The sequence below is a fragment of the Oculina patagonica genome, chromosome 4 (assembly GCF_052425735.1).
Source record: "Oculina patagonica isolate OP01 chromosome 4, crgOcupat, whole genome shotgun sequence".
Classification (NCBI taxonomy): Eukaryota; Metazoa; Cnidaria; class Anthozoa; order Scleractinia; family Oculinidae; genus Oculina; species Oculina patagonica.
The window spans coordinates 12,282,529-12,308,936 of NC_135761.1; the positions used below are offsets into that span (position 1 = coordinate 12,282,529).

The 26,408-nt window shown below is 40.1% G+C and overlaps 3 protein-coding genes across 3 annotated transcripts; all 3 read left to right on the forward strand.

Moving 5' to 3' along the window:
- Positions 1-445: 445 nt before the first annotated feature.
- LOC144649560 (kelch-like protein 12) lies at positions 446-4,884 on the forward strand. Its single transcript, XM_078509073.1, has one exon. The coding sequence runs from the start codon at positions 479-481 to the stop codon at positions 2,174-2,176; it is 1,698 nt and encodes a 565-aa protein (XP_078365199.1). The 5' UTR covers positions 446-478; the 3' UTR covers positions 2,177-4,884.
- A 3,472-nt stretch (positions 4,885-8,356) lies between these two features.
- On the forward strand, positions 8,357-11,674 carry LOC144651481 (kelch-like protein 7). The gene is made up of 2 exons (XM_078511424.1): positions 8,357-8,438; positions 8,475-11,674. The coding sequence occupies exon 2, from the start codon at positions 8,486-8,488 to the stop codon at positions 10,187-10,189; it is 1,704 nt and encodes a 567-aa protein (XP_078367550.1). The 5' UTR covers positions 8,357-8,438; positions 8,475-8,485; the 3' UTR covers positions 10,190-11,674.
- Positions 11,675-13,664: 1,990 nt separating this feature from the next.
- Positions 13,665-26,167, forward strand: LOC144651564 (uncharacterized). The gene is made up of 11 exons (XM_078511525.1): positions 13,665-13,784; positions 14,912-15,128; positions 16,094-16,226; positions 16,426-16,479; positions 19,022-19,085; positions 19,202-19,338; positions 19,796-19,882; positions 22,364-22,458; positions 22,991-23,047; positions 23,576-23,632; positions 24,703-26,167. The coding sequence occupies exons 1-11, from the start codon at positions 13,741-13,743 to the stop codon at positions 24,817-24,819; spliced, it is 1,062 nt and encodes a 353-aa protein (XP_078367651.1). The 5' UTR covers positions 13,665-13,740; the 3' UTR covers positions 24,820-26,167.
- Positions 26,168-26,408: the final 241 nt, after the last annotated feature.

Sequence of the window (26,408 nt, forward strand, 5' to 3'; positions counted from 1 at the left end):
CAGTCGGACGGACTAGACTTATAAGTTGAGGGGGACAGGGGGGTGGGAGCCCGTGAGTAAAGGGGCGGGAACCGGGAGAAAACGAGTAGAATTTCGCAACATTTCGTTATATTTCGCAATAGACATTGGACAAAGAGATGGGAACCACCACAGAAAGGGGCAGGAAGTTAGAGTATAAGGTACGGGAAGCGGGAGATTCAGACTCCCCTGTCCCCACTGACAACAACTTTTCACTTTACTGGAATATCGTATTGATATGGTATCGTTTTGAAAAACCCCTATCGTCCCATCCTTAATTTATTTATTACTTATTATAGTATATTATAATAACCATATATGATTTAGCTACTGTCCCAGCGACTCTACCGCTGACCGAAAAGCTGCGGGCACACGCTGAGCTCAAGATTGGATTGGCGCAGTCTCATTTCCCGCCAATTCGCCATTTTGCCTCGGCGTGGAGAACAAGCAAGAAGTTGAGATGAACTGCGAAGATTTCAAAGACGAGTTGCTTCACACACTAAACGAGCTTAGAGAAACGAAGATTCTCTGCGATACGACTATCCGAGCTCAGGGACAGGACTTCACTGCTCACAAATGTGTTCTATCTGCTGCAAGCGCGTACTTCCGAGCTATGTTTACCAGTCAAATGAAGGAAACGGAAAGCAATGTTGTGGAGTTACAGGAGGCAAAATCGACGACGATTAGCGATGTCCTTGAATTTATTTACACTGGTAAAGCAAGCATCGATTCTACTAACGCACAAGATTTGGTGATCATCGCGGACTACTTGATCATTCCAAGTTTGAAAACGAAAGCGTCACTTTTCCTGCAGGGCTCAATCAATGCTTCCAATTGCTTGGCTTTAGAATCGCTCGCTTCTCGGTATAACTGTGAGTCACTGAAGCAAGCTGCAGTCGATTATGAAGTTGAAAATTTCTTAGCCGTCGCGAAATCCGAAGATTTCAGAGTGCTTGATTCAGAGAAAGTCAAAGAACTGATTTGCAAGGATGAGTTAAACATCTCAGAAGAAGAAAAGGCGTACGAAGCAGTGATTTCTTGGGTTAAACATGATCTGCCATCAAGGGAGTGTTTGCTTCCTGAACTACTGAAATGTTTAAGACTGTTTTCAATGTCAAAGTATAATCTTCGAAAAACTTTTGATGAAGAATTGGTCGTTAAGAACCCTATTTGCGTGAGGCTAGTAGTCAATGCACTGGATTTCTGTCTCTTCCCAGATCGCTTTCAAGACATGCCACTGAAACCCCGTTTGTCTTTAGAAAAAAACGAACATGTTGTGGTGATCACTGGTGGAGGATGCGATAACGAAATGATAAAGGATACTAACTGTTTTGTACCTGCAACTATGTCATGGGTATCCCTACCCATGATGCCTTGCCCTCGCTCACAACATAGCGCCACAATGTGTGGTGGACTGTTGTACGTATTGGGTGGAGATGAAGAAAATGCAGCGTCAATGTGTTGTTTTAACCCAAATCAAAATGAATGGAGCTCTCGGGACATAGCATTCAATAAAACAGATTGTTCAGTCACATGTTTCAATGAACAGCTGTATGTGATTGGTGGAGAGGAATCTTGGTGCGATGTTCAAATATACAATCCGACTCTTGATAAATGGAGGCAAGCAGCACCAATGGAAACTGGCCGCGCTGGTCATAGTGCAGTTGTGCTGCAAGAACATATTTATGTCATTGCTGGTCATAATAGTGAAGCTTGTCTAAACAGTGTGGAGTGCTACAATCCATTAACTGACCAATGGAGCAAGATTTCAGATATATCTAAAGTCCGAAGGTCTGCGGCTGCAGCCACAGCTGGTGAGAAAATTGTTGTTGTTGGAGGATTTGGTGACATGTCATTTACAACTATTGAACCTTCCTGTGAAATCTTTGAATTGAGTACAAATCAATGGAGCCTGGTGTCAAGTCCTTGTGTCCCTCGAGCTGCTTGTAGTGCTGTGAGTATAAATGACATGGTTTACTTATTTGGAGGAGAAGATGAAGAATCATGCTTGAATGAAGTGGAGTGTTTAGATATTAGAAGTAATAAATGGAGAGAAATATCTAAAATGCCAAATTCTTGTTCGTTCCTGCAGGCAACATTACTAAAATTGCCAAAAAAGTTTATTCACTTAGTTACTGAAAACCCCACCTCACAGTAGAGCAGGACGTTCACTCGGGTTTTAGTGGCCACTATACAGACAGGCTAAATATTAAGAACTTGGAGCTAATTGTGCAATGAACCAGATCTTTCTATGTAACATGCCATAAATTGTAGCTAACCTACATCATAAAAAACCTGATCCTGAAATATATCACCAGTATCGTATCCTGATTGGGGGGGGGGGGGGGGTACTCCCTATAATGGCCTATACTGGGAGGCTCTGCATGAAAGGGACCCCTTTTTCAAGCCTCAGGTAAAAAAAAAAGGTTTGGAATTTCACAAGTTTTGCTACATATGAAAAAATCTGTCATTTAGGCATTTAAAAGGGCCTTCAAATTGCAATATTTCCAACGGACCCACCTTATGGTTGTATACTGGTAATTTTGATTTATTAAAAGCAACATAAAAAATGCCAGTAATACTTCCTGTTTTAGGTATATGTCACTTCATTTAGGTATATGAAGGGGGTACCTTTTCTGTTTGGTATACAAAAGGGTAAGGGATTGCACCTCGGGCCAGAGCCCCTCTGTATTAAACTTTTTTGAGCAGCCCCGTCGGGGGTCATATACCTGATAAAGAATCCTATATACTACATCAGTTGCTTGGTAAAGGTTATACATGGTGAACCCATTTCAAGGCTCATTCTTGTTTTTAAACATTTATAAGGCAGTAAGTGTACTGACAAGGCACTTGCGATCGTCTGGTTTGATGCAAGCTCAAAAGTTCTCATCAGATGTCAAAATGTTTTTAATGTGAATTAATTGGGGGGTGGGGGTAACATTAATAACAATGAAAATATAAAAAGTTTCTGAAGACCATTGCATAATGGTTTAGCAGTAAGACAATCAGAACTCAAATACCTTAGAAATAATATTGCCTTTAAAAAAATAATAACTTTGAAGATCGAAAATCAGACAATACTTACTTGGAGCAACTTATTCCATGGTATAAAATATAATCAGTGTAAAAATGAATGAACCTTCTAATTTACCTGGCGTATCACATCGAACATTTGGTTTTCGAACTCAATTGAATGCAATCAAGCATTAATCAAACGATTAAATTCGATTTTGTTCGGTCATCGAACGAAATCAAACTCATGAAAATAAATGCAAATCGAACCAAACTGAACGTTCAATAAAGTCCAATGACGTTCGATTTAGTTCGGTCGCCAAACGATACCTAAGCAAGTGGGGGGAGGAGGGGTACCCAAAAAAGTTTTGTATGGGGAGGCCCAGCCCCGAGCTCTTACCCCTTACCCTTTTATATGCCTTTTAATGAAAAAAGGTACCCCTTTCATATACCTGAAAGTCATGGTATAGACTTAAAACATGACGAAAATTTAGCGCTTAATAAATTGAAATAATACAGCCATAAATTGCATCTTTTCGAAATATTTTAATTAAAGGCCCTTTCAAAAACCTAAATGATAGATTTCCATACCCTTTCATATACCAAAACTTGTGAAATCCCTACCCTTTTATATACCTGAAGCCTGAAAAAGGTACCCCTTTCGGGCGGAGCCTCCCCGTATAGGCCATTATAGGGAGTACCCCTTCCCCCCGGCTTACGTCGTATCACGATATGATCTGAATGGAGCGAATGCTCAGTTTTCCATCATTTGATTATCACGGGGATAAATGCCCGGGTAAATGCGTCAAAAAAAAATCGGAAATCGAACTCACAAAAAAAATTGTTGTCCGATTTCGTTCGGTGTGATACCCCTGGAATTTAGTTTAAGTTATAAGAGTTCAGTTAGAAAAATTGGAATAATAAATAAATTTACCAGGTTGTTATTTTTCAGCAATCCTCAGATTACTTACTTAAAGTAAATACATTATACCTACCTCAGCATTTTACCAAGGAAAAAGCCCTGGAAATGAGGTTAATACATAACATTATCCTTGTTAATATTATTTAGATTATTTACAAAATGAGGCTTATTATTGATTTTTAGAACATGATTTCTGTAAAATGATATAATTGAAGAGGACGTTAAATAAACCAGAGGAAAGATATGGCCAGAAAATAAATAATAAATTGCTCATTTCATCAGTGAATATTATCTAGTCCTCTACAAGCATTGTGGACTTATGATACTAAACAATTATTCAACCTACACCTTATTCCACAATGGCAGAAATAACATTATTTTTTTTTGTTTTCATGTTAATTGGCCCTTGTGACCTCAATTGCAACTGCAGAATTCAAAAGAACGAGGCCATAAGGGCCAATTAACATGTAGACACAAAAAATAATGTATTTTCCGCCATTTTGGCCAGAAATAAGGTGTATTATTGCCATCAGGCTTTTAGCTAGGATTTAAAAGTGTGAGTACAAAATTTTTATAAGGCCTGAGGAGCATGCAAGGTGTTTTTCTGCAGTTATGAGTGCAAAGGTGTCTAAAGATTTCTAAATTTGCTAAAGAAAACCTCTGTATACAGTTATTCATATTAATTTTTCCTTCAAAGTGGCCGTCCATAGGACTCCTGGACTCCCACCTGGCTAAAAGCCTGATTGCCATCCTATAAAGCTAGACACAATCTAGCTCTCTGCACCCACTGCTGGCTCAGGATTCTAGACTGTTCACAGCCTCTATATTTTTAGTGCAAAAGAATGCAAGAAAAAGCATGAACCAGTGCAAAGTACAAGGGGGCGTTAGGTGGAGGTAGAGGGAAGTGAAATAAAATTTGAGCAGTGAAAAGTGTCAATATGCAGACAACAATGTGTGTGTTTTGTCGCTCCCCGCCCCTCACGCCATCATGCCTCCCATTTTTCACTGGCTTCCAGTTCTTTTGTGATTCTTTTCCTGCGTTCAACGGACGAAGAAAGGTAAGAGGGAATAGAGGGCTGTGAACAGCCTGGAGAATTCTAGATACTTACCTAACTACTTATCTAGCTCCTGCACGTATTGCGGGCCTATGACGCCAGTTATTATAAGGAGAAGGGTTTGATCCAACAGTTCTTTTAAAACTGATGTTAGTATTCTCCAAAAATTGTTTTTTCCGTCAAAAAATGGGCAAAGCCAGAATCTTTGCGTTGTGTTTTCGGTAAATCATCTTTTCTTAATAACTTAACACACTGAAGCTAGTGCGATCCGTTCACATAGAGCAGTTTTCAATTCACTGTCGTAAAACCAAAACCAAAGTAATTACTCTGGCCAATCACAAAGGACACAGACAATCCAGTGAACCAATCAAAACTCGAAGCAAATACATGTAGCTGGCAGGAAGCGCGGGAAAACGTGCGCGAGCGAGTCACGATTGGTTTTGGTTTTAGTTCTGATTGGCTGAGAAAGTGGCGCGAGATTTTTAAACCAATCACTAAGCGTTGTAATGCAAAACCAAAGCAAACGCAATTTACTTTCGACACTCAAGTGAAAACCGCTCTAATGGGCTCCTGACATAAATTATTCTCGCCAAGAGATATTCTCCTGATACTCACTAAATTTTTGGTGACCTCTTTCCACCCTCACTAGAGTGAACACACCCTCATCAGAGGGAACACACAATAGTTGATTTTATTCTTTCAAAACCCAGTGTAACTCTTAATTCCACTCGCGCAGAAATCAATTCAGTACAAAGGAAGGCCGTGCCTTCCAAAATATTGGAATTCAATACACTTCCCTTACCGTTTAGTCAGCCTGGCGATTTACCATTATATTAAATCCTGTACAGTGAGAGGATCCGGTACTTTTATATCGCCACGGTGGTCATTGCAAATTTACGTTCGTTTTCAGTACATGATGACAGTGCACTTAGCAGTGCCGTAGCAAGGGGAGGGGCCGGCAGGGCGGCCGTGCCCCCCCCCCCCCAGTTTTTTTCCCAAAAAGTAAAAACAGACCTGTAGAAATTGTTGAAAATAAAATTTTATCTCCCGAGAGGTTTGAAACAATAACATTTGAACTTCTTTTCATTTTTTAACGTACGTACGGTGATGCACAACATTATTAAATAGCCAAAAACTTTAAACAAACCAGAAATCGTGACTCTGAAACATGAAACATTTGCTGGTTTCAAGATACAGAGACAGTCGGTTTTCTATTTTGTAATTGACGTTGCAAGTGTTATACTCTCTTCAATGTGCATTGGTTTGCTAAGACAGTGTTGGAAGTAAATAATTTGCGATATGGATAAATCACAAATAACTCTTGGAGAACGCTGGAAATAGCATTTCCAAGTCTCTAGATTTCAATATTTTTAGGGGGAAAATGCCCCGACCCCCTAGCGGCTCGAGCCTCCGGCGCTCGCGGAACCCACCCCCCCCCCCCCACTTATTTTACCCTTGCTACGGCGCTGCTTAGAACACAAAATTAATTGTTATTTCATTGGTTTTTACAATTCTACAACTATTGTATGTCTCCTGTGGTTTGAGCTTATCATTCGCCAGCGTTTGTGAAACGCACGCCAAATGAGGGAAACAAATGAGTGCAAGCGCGCGAAAAGGCCTTTCTCGCATTTACTGCGTTCTCATCCTTCGACGAGTGCCATGATCCATGGTGTAAAGCCCTGGTCAAATGGCATACAGTGGAACCCCGATATAACGATATGCCAAGGAGGCAGTAAAATTATATCGTTATATCGAGGAATCGTTATATCGGGGTTCCGTCCCATACATTTTACTATTGCCGGGACATAACATATTCATCGTTATATCATCGGGAATATCGTTATATCGAGGATCGTTATATCGGGATTCCACTGTATTATTGTGAGCATCTATTCACCAAAGTGGGGGGTTGCTAAACACTGAAGCGAATAGTTCCATGATTCTCCTATTTCTATGGTTATGGGGCTCCACCCTGCCAGATATGTCCAGAATTGAACGCTAATGAGATGCACGTTCCTCATGACAGGCATCACAAAGTGTCCTTATTAATAAAAATTCACCAAAACACACCAAATTTTGTCAAATATGAAGTAATATGGAAATGTCAAATAACACAGTCAAACATGAAGTACCCATTAAACAATACCTGAGTTCAATCCTGGACATAAGTGCAGTATTGACTGCCGGAGACAACTTTCTTGCATTTTCTACCCAAACTGTAAGTAATAATCTGGCAATTTTATTTTTGCCAAATGTATTGTAACATTTTAGAGAAATATAATGATAATATTGACAATAAGTATTTTTTTTTTTTGGGGGGGGGGGGGGAATGAAATACGATCGCCTCTAAAAAAGGACTGCGCGGAAGGCTAGAGCCGTTGGGCGAGTGGTTTCAATGCGAAGTTTAATTTTAGGCATTTTATGGCGTCATTTCTACGGTCTTCATGAGTGTAGAACATGGCAAAATGTGGTCAATTTGTTTTATACCATAACACAGGAATTGTACCGGCGAATAAGATGTAAAATCAGAGCAAAGGTCCCACACACATGTAACACGAACGTGTGGAAATTTCGTCCTAAATGTTCCAGCTGCCGTGCCTCATTACAACTCTTTTCAAGTTTTCCGCAATTTGCTTTTCATTGCGTTACCAGGTTCATCGACCATAACTTTCTACCAATGAGCGCGTGAAATTTTTCAATATACGAGCAGGGTCAATCACTAACTTTTATCAACTTTGGATCACTGTTCGTGATCCTTATCATCCCAAAGGAATGCACTCTAAGTGTTAATAACTACGCTCAGGCCAAACAAACAGGCGTAGTAAAGGTCAGAAAAGAACGTCCGAGTTAGGTCTGGGGCAGGTGTACCGGTTGCTTCACCCCACAATAGGTAGCATTCCTTTCAACCTATCCATTCTGGGATTGTGAGATCGAGCCACAGCGAATAGGGGGCACTAGCGGTCTGGGAAGTCCAGTCAGAGGGGGGGAGGATAAAAAATTCTTGCTATCCGTACGTAGCGGGGGGGGGGGGTATTTTTTCTGGAATAACCCAATAATACTAGGTTGCTTGAAGATATGAAACACTACACTTTTTGAAAAACCACCGCCGCCCCCTGGGACGTAATAAACGATCGGTCCCTAACTGAACAATTATTAACCACGAACACATTGGGTGGTCTGCCTGTGGATGACCTGGATGGTTCCGTTCAATTTAAGGCTTGTATTTTACCGTTTGTTTATTGAATACCGTTGGTTACCGTTTAGTTCATTTATTACATCTTAAATAAATATCAATACAAGGTTACCACGGCACGTTTATGTCGATCAATTTACACGTTACGGTAGGAATGAGATTACGTGACATTATACTCTCACGGTATAAAATGTGTCCACATACATGACGTATCTACCCGCCCAAACTGTATGAACCCGTGGTGATCCACGTGCGTTCGAACGACGAACGTCAGAAGTGCGAGAGATGGAGAACAAGCAAGAACATGAGATGATTTACGAAGATTTCAAAGACGAGTTGCTTCACAAACTAAACGAGCTTAGAGAAACGAAAATTCTCTGTGATACGACTATCCGAGCTCAGGGACAAGACTTCACTGCCCACAAATGTGTTCTATCTGCTGCAAGCGCGTACTTCCGAGCTATGTTTACCAGTCAAATGAAGGAAATGGAAAGCAATGTTGTGGAGTTACAGGAGGCAAAATCGACGACGATAAGCAATGTCCTTGAATTTATTTACACTGGTAAAGCAAGCATTGATTCTACTAACGCACAAGACTTGATAATGATCGCGGACTACTTGATCATTCCAAGTTTGAAAACGAAAGCGTCACTTTTCCTGCAGGACTCAATCAATTCTTCCAGTTGCTTGGCTTTAGAATCGTTTGCTTCTCAGTATAACTGTGAGACACTAAAGCAAGCTGCTATTACTTATAAATTTGAAAATTTCGTTGCAGTCACGAAATCCGAAGAGTTCAGAGGGCTTGATTTCGAGAAAGTCAAAGAACTGATTTGCATGGACGAGATAAATGTGTCAGAAGAAGAGGAAGTATATCAGGCAGTGATTGCTTGGGTTAAACATGATCTGCCATCAAGGGAGTGCTTACTTCCTGAACTACTGAAATGTGTAAGACTGTTCTCAATGTCGAAGTTTAGACTACGAAAGATTTTTGATGAAGAGTTGGTCCGTAAGAATCCCACTTGCACAGGGATGGTAATCAATGCACTGGATTTTTTTCTGTTCCCAGACCGCTTCCAAGACATGCCACTTAACCCTCGTTTGTCTTTAGAAAAATACGAACATGTTGTTGTGATCACTGGTGGAGAAGGCGTCGACATTTGCAGAATGGATACTGACTGTTTTGTACCTTCCACCATGACATGGATGTCGCTACCCACGATGCCTTGCTATTGTACTGAAGGTGATGGGGCAGCAGTGTGTGGTGGACTCTTGTACGTATTGGGTGAGGATTTTGATGATGAAAACTCAATGTGCGTCTTTAACCCTAATCAAAATAAATGGAGCTCCCTTACTCATGACATGGCATTAAACCTAAAAGACTTTTCACTCGCATGTTTTAATGAAGAGCTTTATGTGATTGGTGGAGAGGGTTCTTGGCGTGATGTTCAAATATACAACCCTGTTCGTGATGAATGGAGGCAAGCAGCACCAATGGAATCTTGTCACGCTGGTCATACTGCAGTTGTGCTGCAAGATCATATTTATGTCATTGCTGGACATGATGGTGAAGTTTGTCAAAACCATGTGGAGCGCTACAACCCATTGACTGGTCAGTGGAATAAGGTTTCAAATATGTCCAAAGTCCGGAGGTTTGCTGCTGCTGCCACAGCTGGTGAGAGAATTGTTGTTGTTGGAGGATATGGTGACATGACGACTACAAACATAGAACCTTCCTGTGAAATATATAATCCTGGTACAAATCAATGGAGCCTGGTGTCTAGTCCTGGTGTTCCTAGAGCTGCTTGTAGTGCTGTTAGCATAGATGACATAGTTTACTTGTTTGGAGGAGAAAATGAATCACACTACTTGGATTCAGTGGAGTGTTATGATATTAGAAGCAATAAATGGAATAAAATAGCCACTATGCCAAATTGTCTTGCATTCATGCAAGCATCATTGTTAAAATTGCCAAAGAAGTTTATTCACTAGTTTATAGAACACCACACCCCGTGGAAAGGTTGGTCATTTTCTCAGGTTTGGCAGCCACCATATTGGACAGGCTTTAAAAAAACTGGGAAGTTCTTGTGTTGTAGTACAAACTCCTTCAAGGAAATTTACAACACAATACAGACACTGAAACACCATATGCCAACCTATTCTTAAACAGTTGCATGGTCAAGATTATACATGGATGATAATTTTCAACTCACAACTCAAAAGAAAAGTAATTTATAAGGCAATGTACTGAGATATGCTTTAAATTGAATTACAATCTTCTACAAGAAGAATTTATATTTAAGACTGTCGCACAGTTACTGGTGCATGTATGCAAGTTTTAAGTTCTCTTAGATCTTAGTACATACCCACTAGCGACATAAGACACATAAGGAACACTTATGCAGGCACCGCGGAGGGAGAGGGGCTGTTAGCTGACTCGTAATTGCCAACGAGTCAGGCCTTCTGGAAGACCAGAAGGCCTGACGAGGCGGCAGTATATAGAACTGCAAGAAGATTTGTATATGCAAAAAAATCTCAGAAACACTCCAAATGTCGAGTAATGTAAGTAATGTAATGTAAGGTAGATCGTGACGAAACAATTTCTGATGTTTTTAGCCAATCCGTTCAGCAGAATCTGTTCAGCACGTGCACACTTTGGTGTAGTTTGGCCAATCAGCGCGCTACTACTTTGTTCAGCACGTGCATGATTCATTGGCAACTAAAATTCCCAGACAAGAAGCGTCTCAGATAACAAAGAGGTTTCAAATCTGTTCTCTTCAAAAAGCCAAAATTCCCGAACTAGAGATTGAAATACGAAAGAAACTTGAATTAAACTTTGTTTAAAATTTAATTTTTTTTTGAGATGAAGGCAAGAAATGCATTCCAAAGCTTCAAGTTTTCCAAAGCCTAGAAAATTTCGAAGTCATACAAATTTGCATGCATAATTAAGTTAGGTCTGGCTAAGTAAACAAGACGGATTTTATCGATCAGAAGGCAAATCTTTCGTAATTTATTTTCCGTGTTCAGTGGCTCATAGCCAATTTAGATTAAGACCTATAGGACTCTCAAATAGCATGAAGTTTACAATATTTCTCACTAAATCTTCACTACTTTGGTGTTGTTTTAGAACTTTTTCCCCATTTAGCCTTCATTAAATCTCATTTTATTCCATAAACATTCAAGATTGTCATAGAAAATGCGCAATCTTTATTGATCGACCAAAATTATAAAGCGTCCCGTTGTACTTGTTGGCATTTCTACCGATAGGTACCACTAGTATAACTTAAAAATAAAATTGAAAAGCATACAATGCCTACTTTTTTAAAAAAAAAAAGTCCAATTTAGTTAAATTGAATAATATAAGGCTGCAAAACAGTCTCTTTTCCTCTCAGAGCATGATGCAGAAATTGGAAGTGTCCCTCCCCAATCCCACACGTTATGTTGTCGCTTGTCCAGAACCCTTTTCAGGAGCTGTGTTTTACTCAACTAACTTGTACTAAAATAAAAGTGATTTACAGTCAAACCAGATGTTCTTTTGATGGAAACTCTGCGATGTTGCAGCACAATGTTACAATACTGATGGACAAATTTATTGTTCATCCCAACTTGCAACTTTCAACTCAAATTTGCTTGAGCAACTTGCTAAGTTCCCGTTTTCATTTTGCCGTATAAAAACAATGTTGAATGCTTGATGCTAGATACAAACTCCTGCACGTATTGCAGACCTCTAGATCCTTACCAAGTCCTATGCACGCCTACAACGGGCCTACAACGCCAGATCATAGTTAATAGAGGGAAATGGTTATGAAACCCCGCAAAGTTCTTTGTTGTAGGTTTTTGTTCGCTATTTTGGGCGTTGAGAGTGCACAAAACCTGGCAAAACATAATAGGTGGTTACGTGTGTTCATGCAACTAACCAATAGAAACATTGCGATTACGTAATTAATCGGGGGGGGCGGGCCGATTATAATTTTTTTTTTTTTTTTTTTGTAATTCCCCCGCTTTTTTTTTTTTTTTTGTTTTCATGCATGGTGTATGAGTGAAAAACAAAAGATGTGCAGCTTCGTGGACCTTTCAACCTAAATCTTGGCCTCTTTGTTTCCTGCTTTGATGTTTACCGAGATTCATAACCAGTTCCCTCTATTAACTATGGCCAGATTTATTACCTTTCCAGAGAAAGGTTTCATCCAACAGCACTTTTAATACTGATGTTGATATCCTCCAAGAATTGTTAATTTCTTCAAAGCATTTTAGAACTATTGCGATTGGTTTTATCGTATAAAATTCTCACTGAATTTTTGGTGACTGGGCCATTTTCCACTTTCATCAGTCAGAATAGCCAAGTTTATTTGTTATAGCACGCACCCAGCAGAAATCACAAATGCACTCATGCAGGAAACAATTCAGTACATGACAGTCAGTTGCATTGCGGCATCAAATAATGCGTCCATGGGAAAAAAGGAAGAGGGGGGGGGGGGAGACATAGGGACAGCTGGGTATTCCTTAGTTAATTCCAAAACCAAATGTTGGTCAACGCATTTGAACAGTTTCTCATTGTATCATCCAATCAAAAGATAACACAGGCTCTTGTGATTTCAAAAGTAGTTACCGGTAAGTCAGCTCATTAATATTGATGTTGCTAAGCAACCGTGGCAGCAAATACTGCAGGCTCAGTCATTTCTGATTAACGTTTCCTCCAATATAGTGCAAATCCAAGGTTCAGATTGCCTGACATCAGTGCGTAAGTTTTCTGTGCTGTATTTTTCACCTGACTCCCGTGTCTGATAGCTGTCGACCGGAAATACCAGAGCCACCACTCCCCCTGCCCCTCCCCTCACCCCTTATAAGCACCACACAACCCCTACCCTCCCCCACATGGTTCCTTTAAAGCTCTTTATTCACCTTCATGTGTCCTTTTTCTCAAGAATCTTTCCACTCCTTGCCACTCGTATCTTTGGTAAGCATTAGTAGATATCCCGAAACTAATTCATGATACACACTTGCGACAAACCAGACAGGGAAATACTGCAAAGTTATCAAGCCGAACAAGTTCCACGGCCGATTGCTATAGTCCCAGGGGCAAGCATTGAAATTTTTCAAAACCATACCGCAACTGAGCTCCCATACATATACCCAAAGTACATACAACACTCCACGTACAGGCATTGGAAAATACGAATTGTCTTTCCATCTCAAGTAAAGTCGTTCGATGACAAAGCTGCCAAATCCATAGATAAAGAACGACCACAGAGACGAATGACCTCGAAAGCTCCAGTCTTGGAAGTTTGATTCGACGAAGTTAAACAACGATGTGAAAAGGATTTCGTCCAAAAAACCGTGAAGACCGTAAAAGAGCATTCGAAACCAAACATTGACCGCCATCTTCCAATCGCAATCCTTCGGGTTTGCCTGGGTCCGACTCTCTCTCTAGTTGTTCCCAGACCCCTCCCAGACCCTTACTCCATATCCAACATGGCGCCTTGCAAGAGGTGATCTCCCGATCTGTTGTTCTTTTCTGGTAATCCTTTGTTTTGCTGGTGATTATGGCGACTTGGCCTGAAGCGAACCAGAAACGTTCTCATGCACGGTAAGAGAAGGCTGATATTTGCTATTCGGAAGAAACATCAATTTCCCTTATACTTCAGTTTCGATTTCCTCATCTGCAAAATCTGCAAAATGCCATCAGTTGACATGTTATGCACGTATCAATGTTAAGCTGCGGGGGGGGGGGGGGGGGGAGGCCGGGCATTTGAACTTAGCTGAGATTTTCTGGTCAAATGCTCAACCCCAGGGAATTGGTGGATGTTCAAAAGAGTCATAAACTTCAATAAAATGTTGTAAGAAAGTACATTAAAACGGTCAAAAGTCGGCATCAGTCAATTCTAAAACCACGCACCCCCCCCCCCCCGCCCTCGGGCAACCCCTGGGAATTTGACTTTTTCGCAAATTAATTTTTCAAATTCCCCGCTATGTTGGCAGTTTAGACAGTCAAATGGCCCACCAGTTAGGGCTCATAAAGCGTCATTCCCCACCCTTTTCGGAGAATAAACTCACTATGATGTCTCCCAGGATGGAAAAAATAATTGAGATTTGGGGGAAACTAAATATCACTGGTTTCTCAAGACCAATCAAAAAGGTTATTTGTTATTAGTTATTTGGATTTCAAGTGACAGGGATGGTCGAATAGGGGCGCAAATCAAGACCAAAAAAATCCCCAAGGTTTCCAACAAAACCCAAAAATATTCTTTGACTAAAAATTTCTGGTAACCCCTAAAAAATCCCATGCTGGATTCCTTACCCTTGAATTTCCATAAAAAAGGGGGAATGATAAAACAAAAATAAAAAATATTTCTACAGTAAATACACAGCCAAGGCACTACCACCCATCTTTAGATTGTTTTTCTTTCTACTTGACATGACTGTAAGTGTACATACACACATGGTTGAATTAAAGAAATTCTTAAATAAAATGCTTATTTAGGAGCAGGGGTGGTACAGTTGTGAGAGTGCTTGACCTTCTCAAATCAAGCCACCCAAAATATTTAGACTTGCCAAATTTTCCTACCCAAAAAAAAATCGGATTTGAAAATTTCAAACCCCCCAAAAAATCATTTGATCATCCCGTCATTTGAAATCTCGAGTACCCCCCACCCCCACCCCCGTGTTCTCCACAAGGTGCATGGGCCAAGAAATTGAAAATGTTATTCATTTCAGAAATAATGCAACTCTTGAGTTGCTATCAGATACCAAGGAAAGGAATTTACGAAGTGCTCAATCAAACAACAGACATTCAGAATTTGACAATTTAGCTCTTTCTGTGGAGCAAGATGGACAAGCAATGAGTGAAGTGTCCTCATTCCATACAGATTCATTATGCAGTCAACATGAGGGTCTGCAGGTGTCTGTAGCCTCTCAAGTGCCTGCAGAAGTCGTAAGTTTTATTCTTCAATTTTAGTAACTAAATGACTACTGGTACTCTATACTACCCTCACAGATCACCGAGCAGAAAGCAAATAAAAAACAAACAAATTAATACAAATGACAGCAAGCAAAAATAACTTTTCCTTCCAGTTATGCACAGTGTTATATGTCATGTTGAAGTTTAACAGTCTTCTTAATCCTAACTCTCCTTTGGAAGAATAGGGCCATTGATTTGTTTCCTCCATTCTACTCTGTCTCTTGCAATGTCATTGACTGCTTCTGCCCAGGTGGTAAAACCCATCTTCTGTCTTTCTCCCTCCACAGTTCTCCTCCATGTCTCTCTAGGTCACCCTCTGCTCCTCTTCCCCCCTGGTGCCCAGGTTAGAGCAATGCACAGATTCAATTAGTGGTCCATGCGCAGTACATGCCCTATAAATACTGTTGAACTACAAAAATCTAGCTGAAGTTCAACAGTACAGTGTTCAAATAAATATGGTAAATAATAACATCAGTTCCACTGCTAACTGAAATGAAGAAATTGATCACTGCTTGAACTTGCATATATATGGAAAGAAAGAGGCTGCTTGCAGTCTAGGAAGACGCCTTCCTGTTCTGTGTGTAAACATGCCATGAATCACTCTGAATACCGTATTTTCTCGTTTAAACGCCCCCAGCGTTTATTTCAAACTTGGCCCGATAGAGCCGGCGTTTATTTGATTCCAGGAGTTTGTTCAAGCCCTATGTTTCTAAAAAATGATTTTTATTCATTATTTTTGACAGCAATATATTTAGACATTATTTTTAAAGCATGTTAAACCTTTAATAATTGTTTCAGGCGTTTATTTTCAAATAAAGCTTGGAGACCCGGCGTTTATTCGGGGCCCAGCGTTAAATCGAGAAAATACGGTATGCTTGAATTTATTTCCTGTAATGGCATGGCAAGAAAAAGCGTGAAGTATTTTTCTTTTTCTGCAGTCCTATTCCTATAGTCATAGATCAAGTGGCCCTCGTGTGACCATTGGCTGCATCAGCATTGTTATTACATTTTTTCTCCTCGTCATTGGTAGTATCCTGGTTACAGTCTATAAGCACAAGAATGAAAAGAAAGGCAAGTGATGTTATTTATTCAAGCAATAGGAGCTTTTGTACCACATTTGCTAGGACAAAGGAATAAATAAATTTTACTTTAGTAAGAATAATTATTATAAAATTTTATACTGTTTTTCCATGTGTGCCATAAATTAAAAATATGAATTGTTTTGTAACTTGCAAAGAATTTATCCTGTGATTCTGATTTTCCTCCATAGCTGTAAAGATAGCTTGTGAAATGTTAACAGCAGCAGGGCTGTTTGGATTTATTGGTATGAAAAGAACAAATAAATAAAATAATAAAATAATTTAAAAAACATTAGGAATGTGCAGTGGCATATCCACAGAGTGCCTTTTATCCACAGTTGCCAAATTGAATTAAAATTTACAGTCAAGTGTTTGTTTTAGGAAGAAAAAAGAGAGAACCAGACAAAAACCCTTAGTGCAAGAATGCCGCGTCTGGGAATCAAACTTGGGGCACATTGGTGGGAGGCAAGCACTCTCACAACTGTACCACTCCTGCTCCTAAATAAGCATTTTATTTAAGAATTTCTTTAATTCATTCAACCATGTGTGCATCAGTGGCGGATCTAGACACAGATTTGTCATATTAATTCTTGTAGGTCAACTCCGAAATGTCTAAGATGTGGTGTTCCCCAGGGAACAATTTTGGGACCTCTTCTGTTTTTGATATATATTAATGACTTACCACACTGTCTGACATATTCGGAACCCAGAATGTGCACAGATGATACTAGCCTAACACTTGCTAGCACTGACATTGAGCATATAAATTATCGCCTTAATCACGACCTGAGAAATGTGTACGAATGGCTGTCTGCGAACAAGCTTACTCTAAATATGATGAAAACTGAGTTTATGCTTATTGCATCAAGGCAGAAGTTATCACAATTTACGGAAAGTCCCTCTCTTACTATAAATGAGAACGCAATAGAACAAGTAACCTCCGCTAAATCCCTCGGAGTTTATGTTGATCAAAATATAAACTGGGAGTGTCATATTGAAAACATTTCTAAGAAGATAGCTTGTGCCATTGGTGCAATTAAACAAATTCGGCATCTCACTCCATTTAATATTTTAATCAAAATTTATAATAGCCTTATTCAACCACAATTTGATTATTGCAACGTGGTGTGGGGAAGCTGTAACAAGGGCCTTGCTGAAAAACTGCAAAGGCTTCAAAACCGCGCAGCTCGTACCCTAATGTCTGCGAGCTATGATAGTAATTTAGATGATTTGTTCCGGACACTGGGGTGGCGAAGACTCTATTATCAAAGATCGGAACAGAAGTCTATCCTAATGTATAAAACATTACATGGTATGACTCCTGATTATCTGAGATCAAGATTCGTATATCGTGACGATGTTAGTGCTTATCGTTTAAGGAATCCCGAAAACAAATTAGTTCTTCCACAACCTCGAACTGATTATCTCAAGAAAAGTTTTTCGTACAGTGGGGCTCAGTTGTGGAACAACTTACCTGTAGACCTAAGACAAGCATCTTCACTGGCCGATTTCAAATCTAAACTAAGTCGGCACAGTTTAAAGTAATATCTAAATTTTAAGTAAATTTTAGACACGGCCTCCATGAAAAGCAGACTTTTCTTTTGTTATTTTGAATTTGTTGTTATTAAATTTTTGTAGTTAGTTAGATAGGTAGATAGTCCAGTAACTTAATTGACTGATGGAAAAACCGTGTATAAATAAAGTTATCTTATCTTATCTTATCTTTTATACCATGCCATAGAAAATACAGCCAATCAGAATACAGGAAAGCCGTTGTATATTCGACGGTATTCAACCGAATTTTTCCCATCGTGCGCTGCGATCTCATTCTCGAATGAAATTTAGTAAGCATATTTTCTATGGCAAGGTATAAAATAGTTACACAACACTTTCTCGTTGTATACTATGGAATATCCCACTTGTCACTTGTATTTTCTTCGTTTACACACTCGCCTAAAGGCTTGTGTGTATACCGAGAAAATACAAGTGACTCGTGGGATATTCCATAGTATACCACTCGAAAGCGTTGCATAACTAGTATATCTTACCTTCAGATTGAGGGGGGGAAGGGAGGGGGCGATCATCCAGACCATAGTAATTAACTAGATTTTATAACTATAATTTTTAATTATAAGTAATTAATTAGATTTATTGTATATGCATATATATATATATATATTTTAATTTAAGATTTTTATCGCCATTCTTTTTAGTTTTTAGGGTTGCGCCCCGCATGGGTTACTATTTTCCCGTGCGCGCAATTCCTTTTTGGTCCTTTTCTTTTTCTTTTATTTGTAAAATTTTAAGACCAATAAAGTTGATAGATCAGAATGGGGGCGGGCGCTCTCTAAAAATTTTTCTCAGCCCTTCGGGCCTCTATTTGTTCTAAAAATAAGGGGGGCCTGGGCCCCTGAACCCCTCCCCTAGCTCCGCCACTGTGCATGTACACTTACAGTCATGTCAAGTTTCTGGTGGTGGCAAGAGTAGAAAGAAGCTAATTAATATTTGTTGATTGCGTGTACATTTTCAAGATATACGTTAGTTGAACCCAGTGACTGACTATGAATTGCAAACCCATGATCTTATCGGCTACCCAAGTACAATATATATAAAGAATACTCCATGGAAAATGCGCACGTACAGTATTTACGCACAAGTTGGTGAAGTATCAGAAATTGAACGAGTGAGCGGAGCGAACGAGTGAGATTTCTAATACAAACCAAGGAGTGCGTAAATACTGTACAGTTGAACAAGCAAAATTGTTTTTCCTTTTCGATTTTGGTTAAGGTGGAGTGACAAACTGGTTGGGAATAAAGCTGATATTCAATAGGATACCAGGATTATTTTTCAGGTATGTGAAACTATCAGTACAATAAGTGTATAATGGACTCCACACTAATGAGCCTGGATTTGAGTGTTTCAGATATTTTGTAACGCATGTGTAAGAATGTTCTTGTTGTCTTACAGTGGGGCCATAACCAAGAATTTTGTAACTGCTAAAAAACTGATGGCTAGTTTTATTCTGGAGGCATTTTTTAGCCCTTCACAAGTGAGGAAATATGTTAATGACAAGAGTAGAACGTATCTGACAGCAGAACAAATTGGTAAGTATTACTTAACTTGTATTGTTCCAGAAAATATTCATCCCACTCCCACAGATGGTTTTGGTTTGAATCCACGCACCCCTCTGAAAATTCCAGTAAAGCCCCAAACATTCCTTTAAATATTTTGGCTTTTGAGACACCCCACCCCTTTGGAATTTCCAATGACCATCCATTGGGTAGGTATGAACATTCTCATTTTTTCTCTCGAAATGGAGCAGAGTAAACATGAACTACACATGAACTATCAGTGAAACTTGTCCATGATTGATACTTGTGAATTGTGATTCACTGTGGTTTACAAATTATTTCTAGCTTGGCTCCACTCAGTTTTGGCAGTAGAGACTGCCTTCATTTGACATTTGACTTGTTCTTGCCTTCCAAGTGTCTTGCTAACTAATTGCTAATTAAGAAAAAAGGTAGTAGGGCTAAGGTAAATTTGTTTTGCTTTCCCAAACAGATTATCAGTTGGAGAGACTTCTTAATTCTGCAAGTGTAGAGGAAATGATAAATGAACAACTGGATATCTTGATGGGAACACCAGAAGGTCAGTTTTTTTCTTATAATTTTATTATACAGCTATTTCAATAAACGTGTCGGGTCAGCTAAAGCTAAAGGTAAGACCGAGGCGGGCCACAAGCCAGCATCACACGGAGAACAGTGTTTGCCCAGGAAGACTTCGAGCTTTACCCCACTGTCGCTGGTCTGAGTGAAAATCCAATTCAGTGTGGCTAAAACCACCTTGCACTGTCTAAAGAAAAAAACGGCACGCTCAGCATGTCATATTTAGTATTCAGCACGTGCAGTTGTCTTCTCCCCAACGCCCAGTTGCAAGCTTTGATCCGGACAACGTTATTGAAATAGCTGTATATCTTTTTGACGGTGTTTAGATTCCCATACTCCCTTAAACTACCCCTGACCAGACGAGGTCATAGTCCACTGCAACCCCATACCCCCTCCTCCCACCCATTTCTAAGATTACCCTAATCTTGTCCGCAGAGCCTGCATTTCTTTTAGTCAGCACCAACAAAACATACTCTGGCCAGGTCCAATTATCGGGCCTGTGCAGGGTGCTCATTTTGATTGTCAGCCAATCAAATCCGTAAATCGTGGACTTTCAAATCTGACCTGGCCAGAGTTTGTCTTCTTGTCCCGACCAAAAGAAAAGTGGAGAGGCCAACAATAATACTCCCAGAATTGATTTAGCATCTTGTTGTGGGTGGCGCGGTGGCCTATTGGTTAGCGCGCTCGCCTCCGGTCCGGCCGGGTTTGCGGGCCGGGGGGGGGGGCGGGTTTTTTTTTGGAAAAACTTCTCCTCCACCTCTCTCCCCCTTTGGGGGGGGCGGGGGGGAGGGGTTGTACACATGTGTGCCGTTATTTCTTTTAGTCTGAAGAGTCTTTTTTAAGTTACACAGCACAATATCATTCATGTGATGGGTCGGGTAGAAGCCTTCGCAAGGTCTCACATGAATGGCTCGCTTCCATTCAAGAAAACAATAGAACAAACAAGAACAATGCCCTAGCCCCCAAGAACAACATCTACTGCTACACTAGAGGACCAGTAGAATTACAAACTTTTATCATATGTCTACAATAGTACGCGCGCTCTGATTGGCTGCTGAGCGGGCATTATTTTCTTGTAATGACCGGGCATTATGAAACTTTTTCTCTGCTCGACGGTTTTTTGAGTTTTGAGTAAAAGCTACTAGCGAGGGGGGCAAAAAAACAACAAAAAATGCCGACAAAATATAACTATCTTTTCAATAACTGAAAGAAAAATATAAGCATACCGATACTTCTTTAGTATGAGCGACGAAGAGAGCCACAGAGAGCGAGTTTTACCTCCAGTGTTTTTTCCCTTGATTATACTCTTTTTACCGAATGGTAATGAGGGAGTTATCGCGAACTGGTGACGTGCCTCACTCCACGAATTAAACCGCAATATTCATGCATTAACGTGTGACAGAAGGTGTTTACGCCACACCATTCATCAAAAACAATATCCATAACCTCATCCCAGGGCCCCCAGGGAAAAAACAAAACAACGAGAGGACCACATCAGGGAAAGAAGAATCGCCACCCGAGCACCACATGACCCCCGACGGGAAGGACACTGGACAGCACTGGTACCGCATGTCACAACATCATGCTGCACGATTGCGCCACTACCGTCACGTCATCCGCATCTGAGCGAGAACGCGCACCCGCGCCCACACGGACAGAAGACAACCCAAAACCCGGAGGACGGAGAAAAGAACGCGCACGAAGCCAGAGCACGAACCACAAGACCCCATGGAAACCAAAGGACAATGAACGCGAAGAAAAAACATCAATGACCCACACGAGAAAACATGAAAGGAAATAAGTGAAATGTGACAGAGACGAGACGGAATACGCTCGCCTGGAAACACCACATCCACAGCTTGAATCCACAGCACGTTCGTTTGCGTGACGTCACCCCGTGTACCAATCGAGTGAGGAGGAGAGAAACACGAGGCTCGCGACCCCGAATCCGGCCAACGCAACGGGAAAAGGTCACAAAACAATACTTACGTAAAAGGACAGGTACACAACCGGTAAATGTTTGTGGTAGGGTGAAAATGAGCGGCGAGAGCAACCAAATGAGCAGTGGAAAAATAAAACATTCAAACGCAAATAAAATGAGATTGAATACTTATTGGACTTTAAAAAAATGCGAAGGTCGGCACCATCGAATTACCAAATTACCATGAGGTTGCTCGAAGAGCCTTTGATTTTAATAGTGTTCACAGGCCATATAATAAATAACTTATTAACCTCGTCCGTTCGGCCATTACAGGGGAATCTCAGACCTCGACCTTGATGTATTCACCTCGCTGTCGCTCGGTCAATACATCACGGCCTCGGTCTGAGATTCCCCTGTAATGACCTCACTCTCGGTTAATAAGAAGTATATAATAACTGCATGTTGACACAATAGGATTTCACCCACTGAAGCAAACGTTATTTACTAACATGTTTCTGTATTTACATTGTCCATGTTATTAAGGTCTCAGATTGCGTATGCTTGGCGTCACCAAAGCCAAGCTGTTTCCACTTGTGAAACCTCACTTGTTGAGTATGAAGACTCACATTGTTCCTTTGGTAAGGCAAAATGTTTCATTGCTTATATTACTTGCTTTAAGGGGGAAGACCCTAAACTACAAAATGGTTGTTTATGGATGACTTCTAACTGTCGTATCTTGGGCTCCCTTAGTATCCCGGGTTTAGTTTTTGGCCATGTTTGTTCTATTGAAGGTTGCCTTTATTTTCGGAAGTCATGACCATATGTGGTAAGTCCCGTGACCAGAACACAAAACCCCTAAAAACGCACACCATTATGTAGTTAAGATAACCATTAGTAATTAAGGTTCTCCCTCCTTAAGGCGAAATTTCAACAACATGGTTTACGGCTGGAGAAAAAGACGGAATAAGAAAGCTTTGTGCTTAAACCTTTGTTAACCTATTGTTTCAGCGTGTGATCAGTGCCGGACGGGAGCTCATTCTAGTAAACGATCAGCTCTAGTTACGACCACTTTTTTGAATTCCCAAGGCTTGGTTGCAACATTAATTACCAACTGCTTTAACGACAAGTAGTTGTACCTTGTCTTATAGTTTTTTCTACTATTTTTTGCAGCTTCTTTCCACTGTTGAGTCAGTGGAATTGTTAAACGCAGAGCACCTCAGAGAACAAGTGTGTAATATTTTAATCGTTTTTTTTATTTCTTAACTTAAATAATTTCTTGTTGATTCGCTTTTCATCCTTCTAGATGCAAGAAGTTACCTCTTTAGGCCGTTTATGGGAGGACGAATACATCAATACGGTTGAACCTTGAAATAGACGTACACGTACACACAAACACTACATTTTTAACCTCCTACAAAAGGACACTTTTCACAAAATTGCCTGTTTCCCAGGCGCCTCTCTCACATTTGCAAGTTGGCGGAAAAAGGAAGGCGGGAAGATTAGAGAAGGAGTTAGAGCTTGAGGCGCCAGGCTCATTATGTCCTGCGATCCCTTGCGCTTCGCGCTTGTAACCAGTGCGCTTGCACTCATCAGTCGCGGCCGCTTTCAAATCAATTTGGTAACGCCGTGTTTACTACACCGTAACACGCCAAAGATTGTTATGTAACCGACCGTTGCTGTCATAATCATAACCATAATCGTCTTCATTACGGGATTAGAAATGATGTAAGGCTAACCCAGTTTCCTGTTTTTTAGATCGTGGATTCGATTTTAACAAGGACTCATGAACTGTCCGCCATACAAGTCAAGATCGTAAGTAATATGCTTCTTTTAATGTGAGCGCTTTATTTTAATACCAGTATGAATCAAGATATTATTTCTTGCTTCAGGTTTGCCTAAGATTTTTATTTCTTGGTCTTTCTTTGCGTCACTGGTAAGGTTTACAGGTTTTTATACCGAGGACGAGCCAAAATGATTTATATTAAATTTATATTTTGATACTTGGGACTGAAACAGTTAAGTGGCCTACCATATTTACCCGTCTCAGTATTCGTCTCATGCTGAATAAAGAAAAGGCGCTAGCTGTTCTAGCAAAGTTCGTGGCCTTCACAACATTTACAGAACTAGGTATGGTAAGAATGTTGGATAGAAAAGCTAATAGGCGAGCGGTAAAACAATCATTTTGAACTGCTTTTGATGGAAAGAAATGTCCAAGTTTGTGTTAGAGTTGCTTTGTGGTGCTGTTTTTAGTTAAACGGAATTCCTCGAATAAGCGCCGCATCGTGACTGCGGCGCTTATTATCTTTTTTGTCCCATATGCGGCGCTTATTCGAGGGCGGCGCTTATTCGGGGGCGGCGCTTGTTCGAGTAAATACGGTAGGTGTTGCTTCTATAAATAGAATTCTACACAAACGTAGAAATTCTTATACCTAAGTTTGAATTTTTTAAATGTAGAACGGTTTCGTTTGATGTGTTTGGTCGGGTTTAGCATTTGACAGTCTTTGTAATTGTTATGAAAGAAACTAGCTTATTGTTTTCAGCCAATTAGAAGCCAAACCAAAACCAAACGTGACTTGGAATTCGCGCATTTTCCTGCGCTTGACATGGGTTCCATGTTTTCCCGCGCTTGACACGGGTTACATATTTAGTCTGCTTTGAGTTCTGATTGGTTTGCTGCGTTATTTGCGTTCTTTGTTGTGATTGGCCAAATGTGATTACTTTGGTTTTTACGTTTACGATAGTCGTTAGAAAACCCGCTATTTGGTGTGTTATACTGTTAATTAAAGGTGCAAAAGCGAAGTTTAAGCGGTCATTCGAGTTGAAGAAGTAAGATCTCTTTACCATACGAAATCATCCTCACCAAACTCTCCCTATCTGTACAGCTCGTCAGAGACGCGATCTACCGTCATCTCAGCTGGATAGTTTTCTGGGGGAGTGTGTTGGGAGCTATTGTCGGCTGTGCTGCCGAAGTCGCCTCTATTTACATCAAAGGCGCGTGACTGCATGAGGAAAAGACGCGTGATTTACTGTGAATCGAACTGTATGCGCGAGGCCTGGACCCGAAGCATCACGTGATCTAGTTTTGACTGGCAGTCCATGGATCGATTTGACAACATAAACTGAGGAATTATCTTCGAGATTTTGCGAGCCTCGATGAAACGTTCCCAATAATCCTGTCACCGATGGATTTGGTTAAACTCGTTCATTTTTACGAGTGTGCATGTCGTACTGTACAGCTCCGTTGATCCGTGTGGATTTCAAAAGCAAACTGATTCAGCGTCTTGTAGCATTTCTTTAAAGAAAATACTGAAATTACTAAAGACGTGTCCAACACATCTTCTAAAGACAAAATAGAACATTAAGGATTTTTTATAAACAGCAGAATTTTATAATTTTAGATATAATAATAGAGTTACTAGAAAATTACAAGACATCTAGGAATTAAACACACTGCTTTAAATAATTTCCATCTGTTGTTTGATTACTTATTTTGGCGCCTTTAAACTACCTTTTAGCGTTGTGTTCTGTTCGTACTTGCGTTGGTGCAACGGCTGCTTTGTAACCGAGTTTTTCATGAACAGTTATAACTGGAAACTACCATTCAAAAATTTCCTTTTCGTACAGGCTGTAAAATGCAGTGAGATTAGCGTAGAAGGAGAAATAGAAAGTCATGAATGTAGTAGCAATTGAAAGATGTTTTATTTTCACTTGACTTTTGTGAGCTCTTTCTACGCGTTTGTTGGTAATGGAATGCATTATTGTTTGTCAAAGACCTGAAGTTTACATCTAGAAAGGTCTTAACTAGCCGGTGTAACGTTTAGAAATACCAGCTTAAATGATATTATTTAATCATATGCAGGTAGCAGTGCATTTAGTTAGCTCTGTAGGTAAGAAGATAAAGAAACTTAGCAATTTGGGCGAGAAATCTTGGGGGAATCATTGGTTTTAGTATTTATAAAAAACCTCGACGTGAAATATGAGTTGTTCATTGGAGCAAGAGTCTATCGAAATACTAGTTATTTGAAACATAGTGTCTATTTAGTTTATTTGTAAAAGTTAACATCCGAGAATTCGAAAATAATTTACACACTCGCCAGTTTAATGAGACCGTTAGCAAAGTTTTAAAGAAACATCGTCAAAGTTTAGATTTCAAGCTTTGATATTATGAGCAACTTGTCAAATCATTTGAAAAGCTTTTTTGTCTTGTAGACGCTTGAGGCGAACACAATAGATGCAATATTGTCTGAAAACGTGTCTCTTTTGACACCTACATCTTGTAGTTACTAAATAATTCAAGCAAGGAATTGTTCTCGCTTGAAGGAAAATACGCTCCTTGTCGAAAAATAACACAGGCGTGTCGCTTGAGCGCTTGACGCGAATACAAATACGGTATTGTCTAAAAACGTGTTCACTGACACCTACTTCGTAAACTTATTCAATAATTCAAGGCTGTATTTGTTCTGACTTGTTATGTTATTTCACGAAGACCGCAAGCGGGCGAAATACAACACATACACCCGCATGTTTTCTGCAGAGGGCATTCGATAGGAAAATCTCGAGAGAAAAAGCGTCGTTTCAACCGCATGAA

Bases quoted from the DNA above. Each gene is read 5' to 3' on its own strand.
- LOC144649560 (XM_078509073.1), top strand. From the start codon at position 479: ATGAACTGCGAAGATTTCAAAGACGAGTTGCTTCACACACTAAACGAG.
- LOC144651564 (XM_078511525.1), top strand. From the start codon at position 13,741: ATGGCGACTTGGCCTGAAGCGAACCAGAAACGTTCTCATGCACG. The intron at 13,785-14,911 runs GTAAGAGAAGGC...TATTCATTTCAG, and splicing joins CAGAAACGTTCTCATGCACG to AAATAATGCAACTCTTGAGT. The intron at 15,129-16,093 runs GTAAGTTTTATT...CTTTTTCTGCAG, and splicing joins CTCAAGTGCCTGCAGAAGTC to TCCTATTCCTATAGTCATAG.
- LOC144651481 (XM_078511424.1), top strand. From the start codon at position 8,486: ATGGAGAACAAGCAAGAACATGAGATGATTTACGAAGATTTCAAAGAC.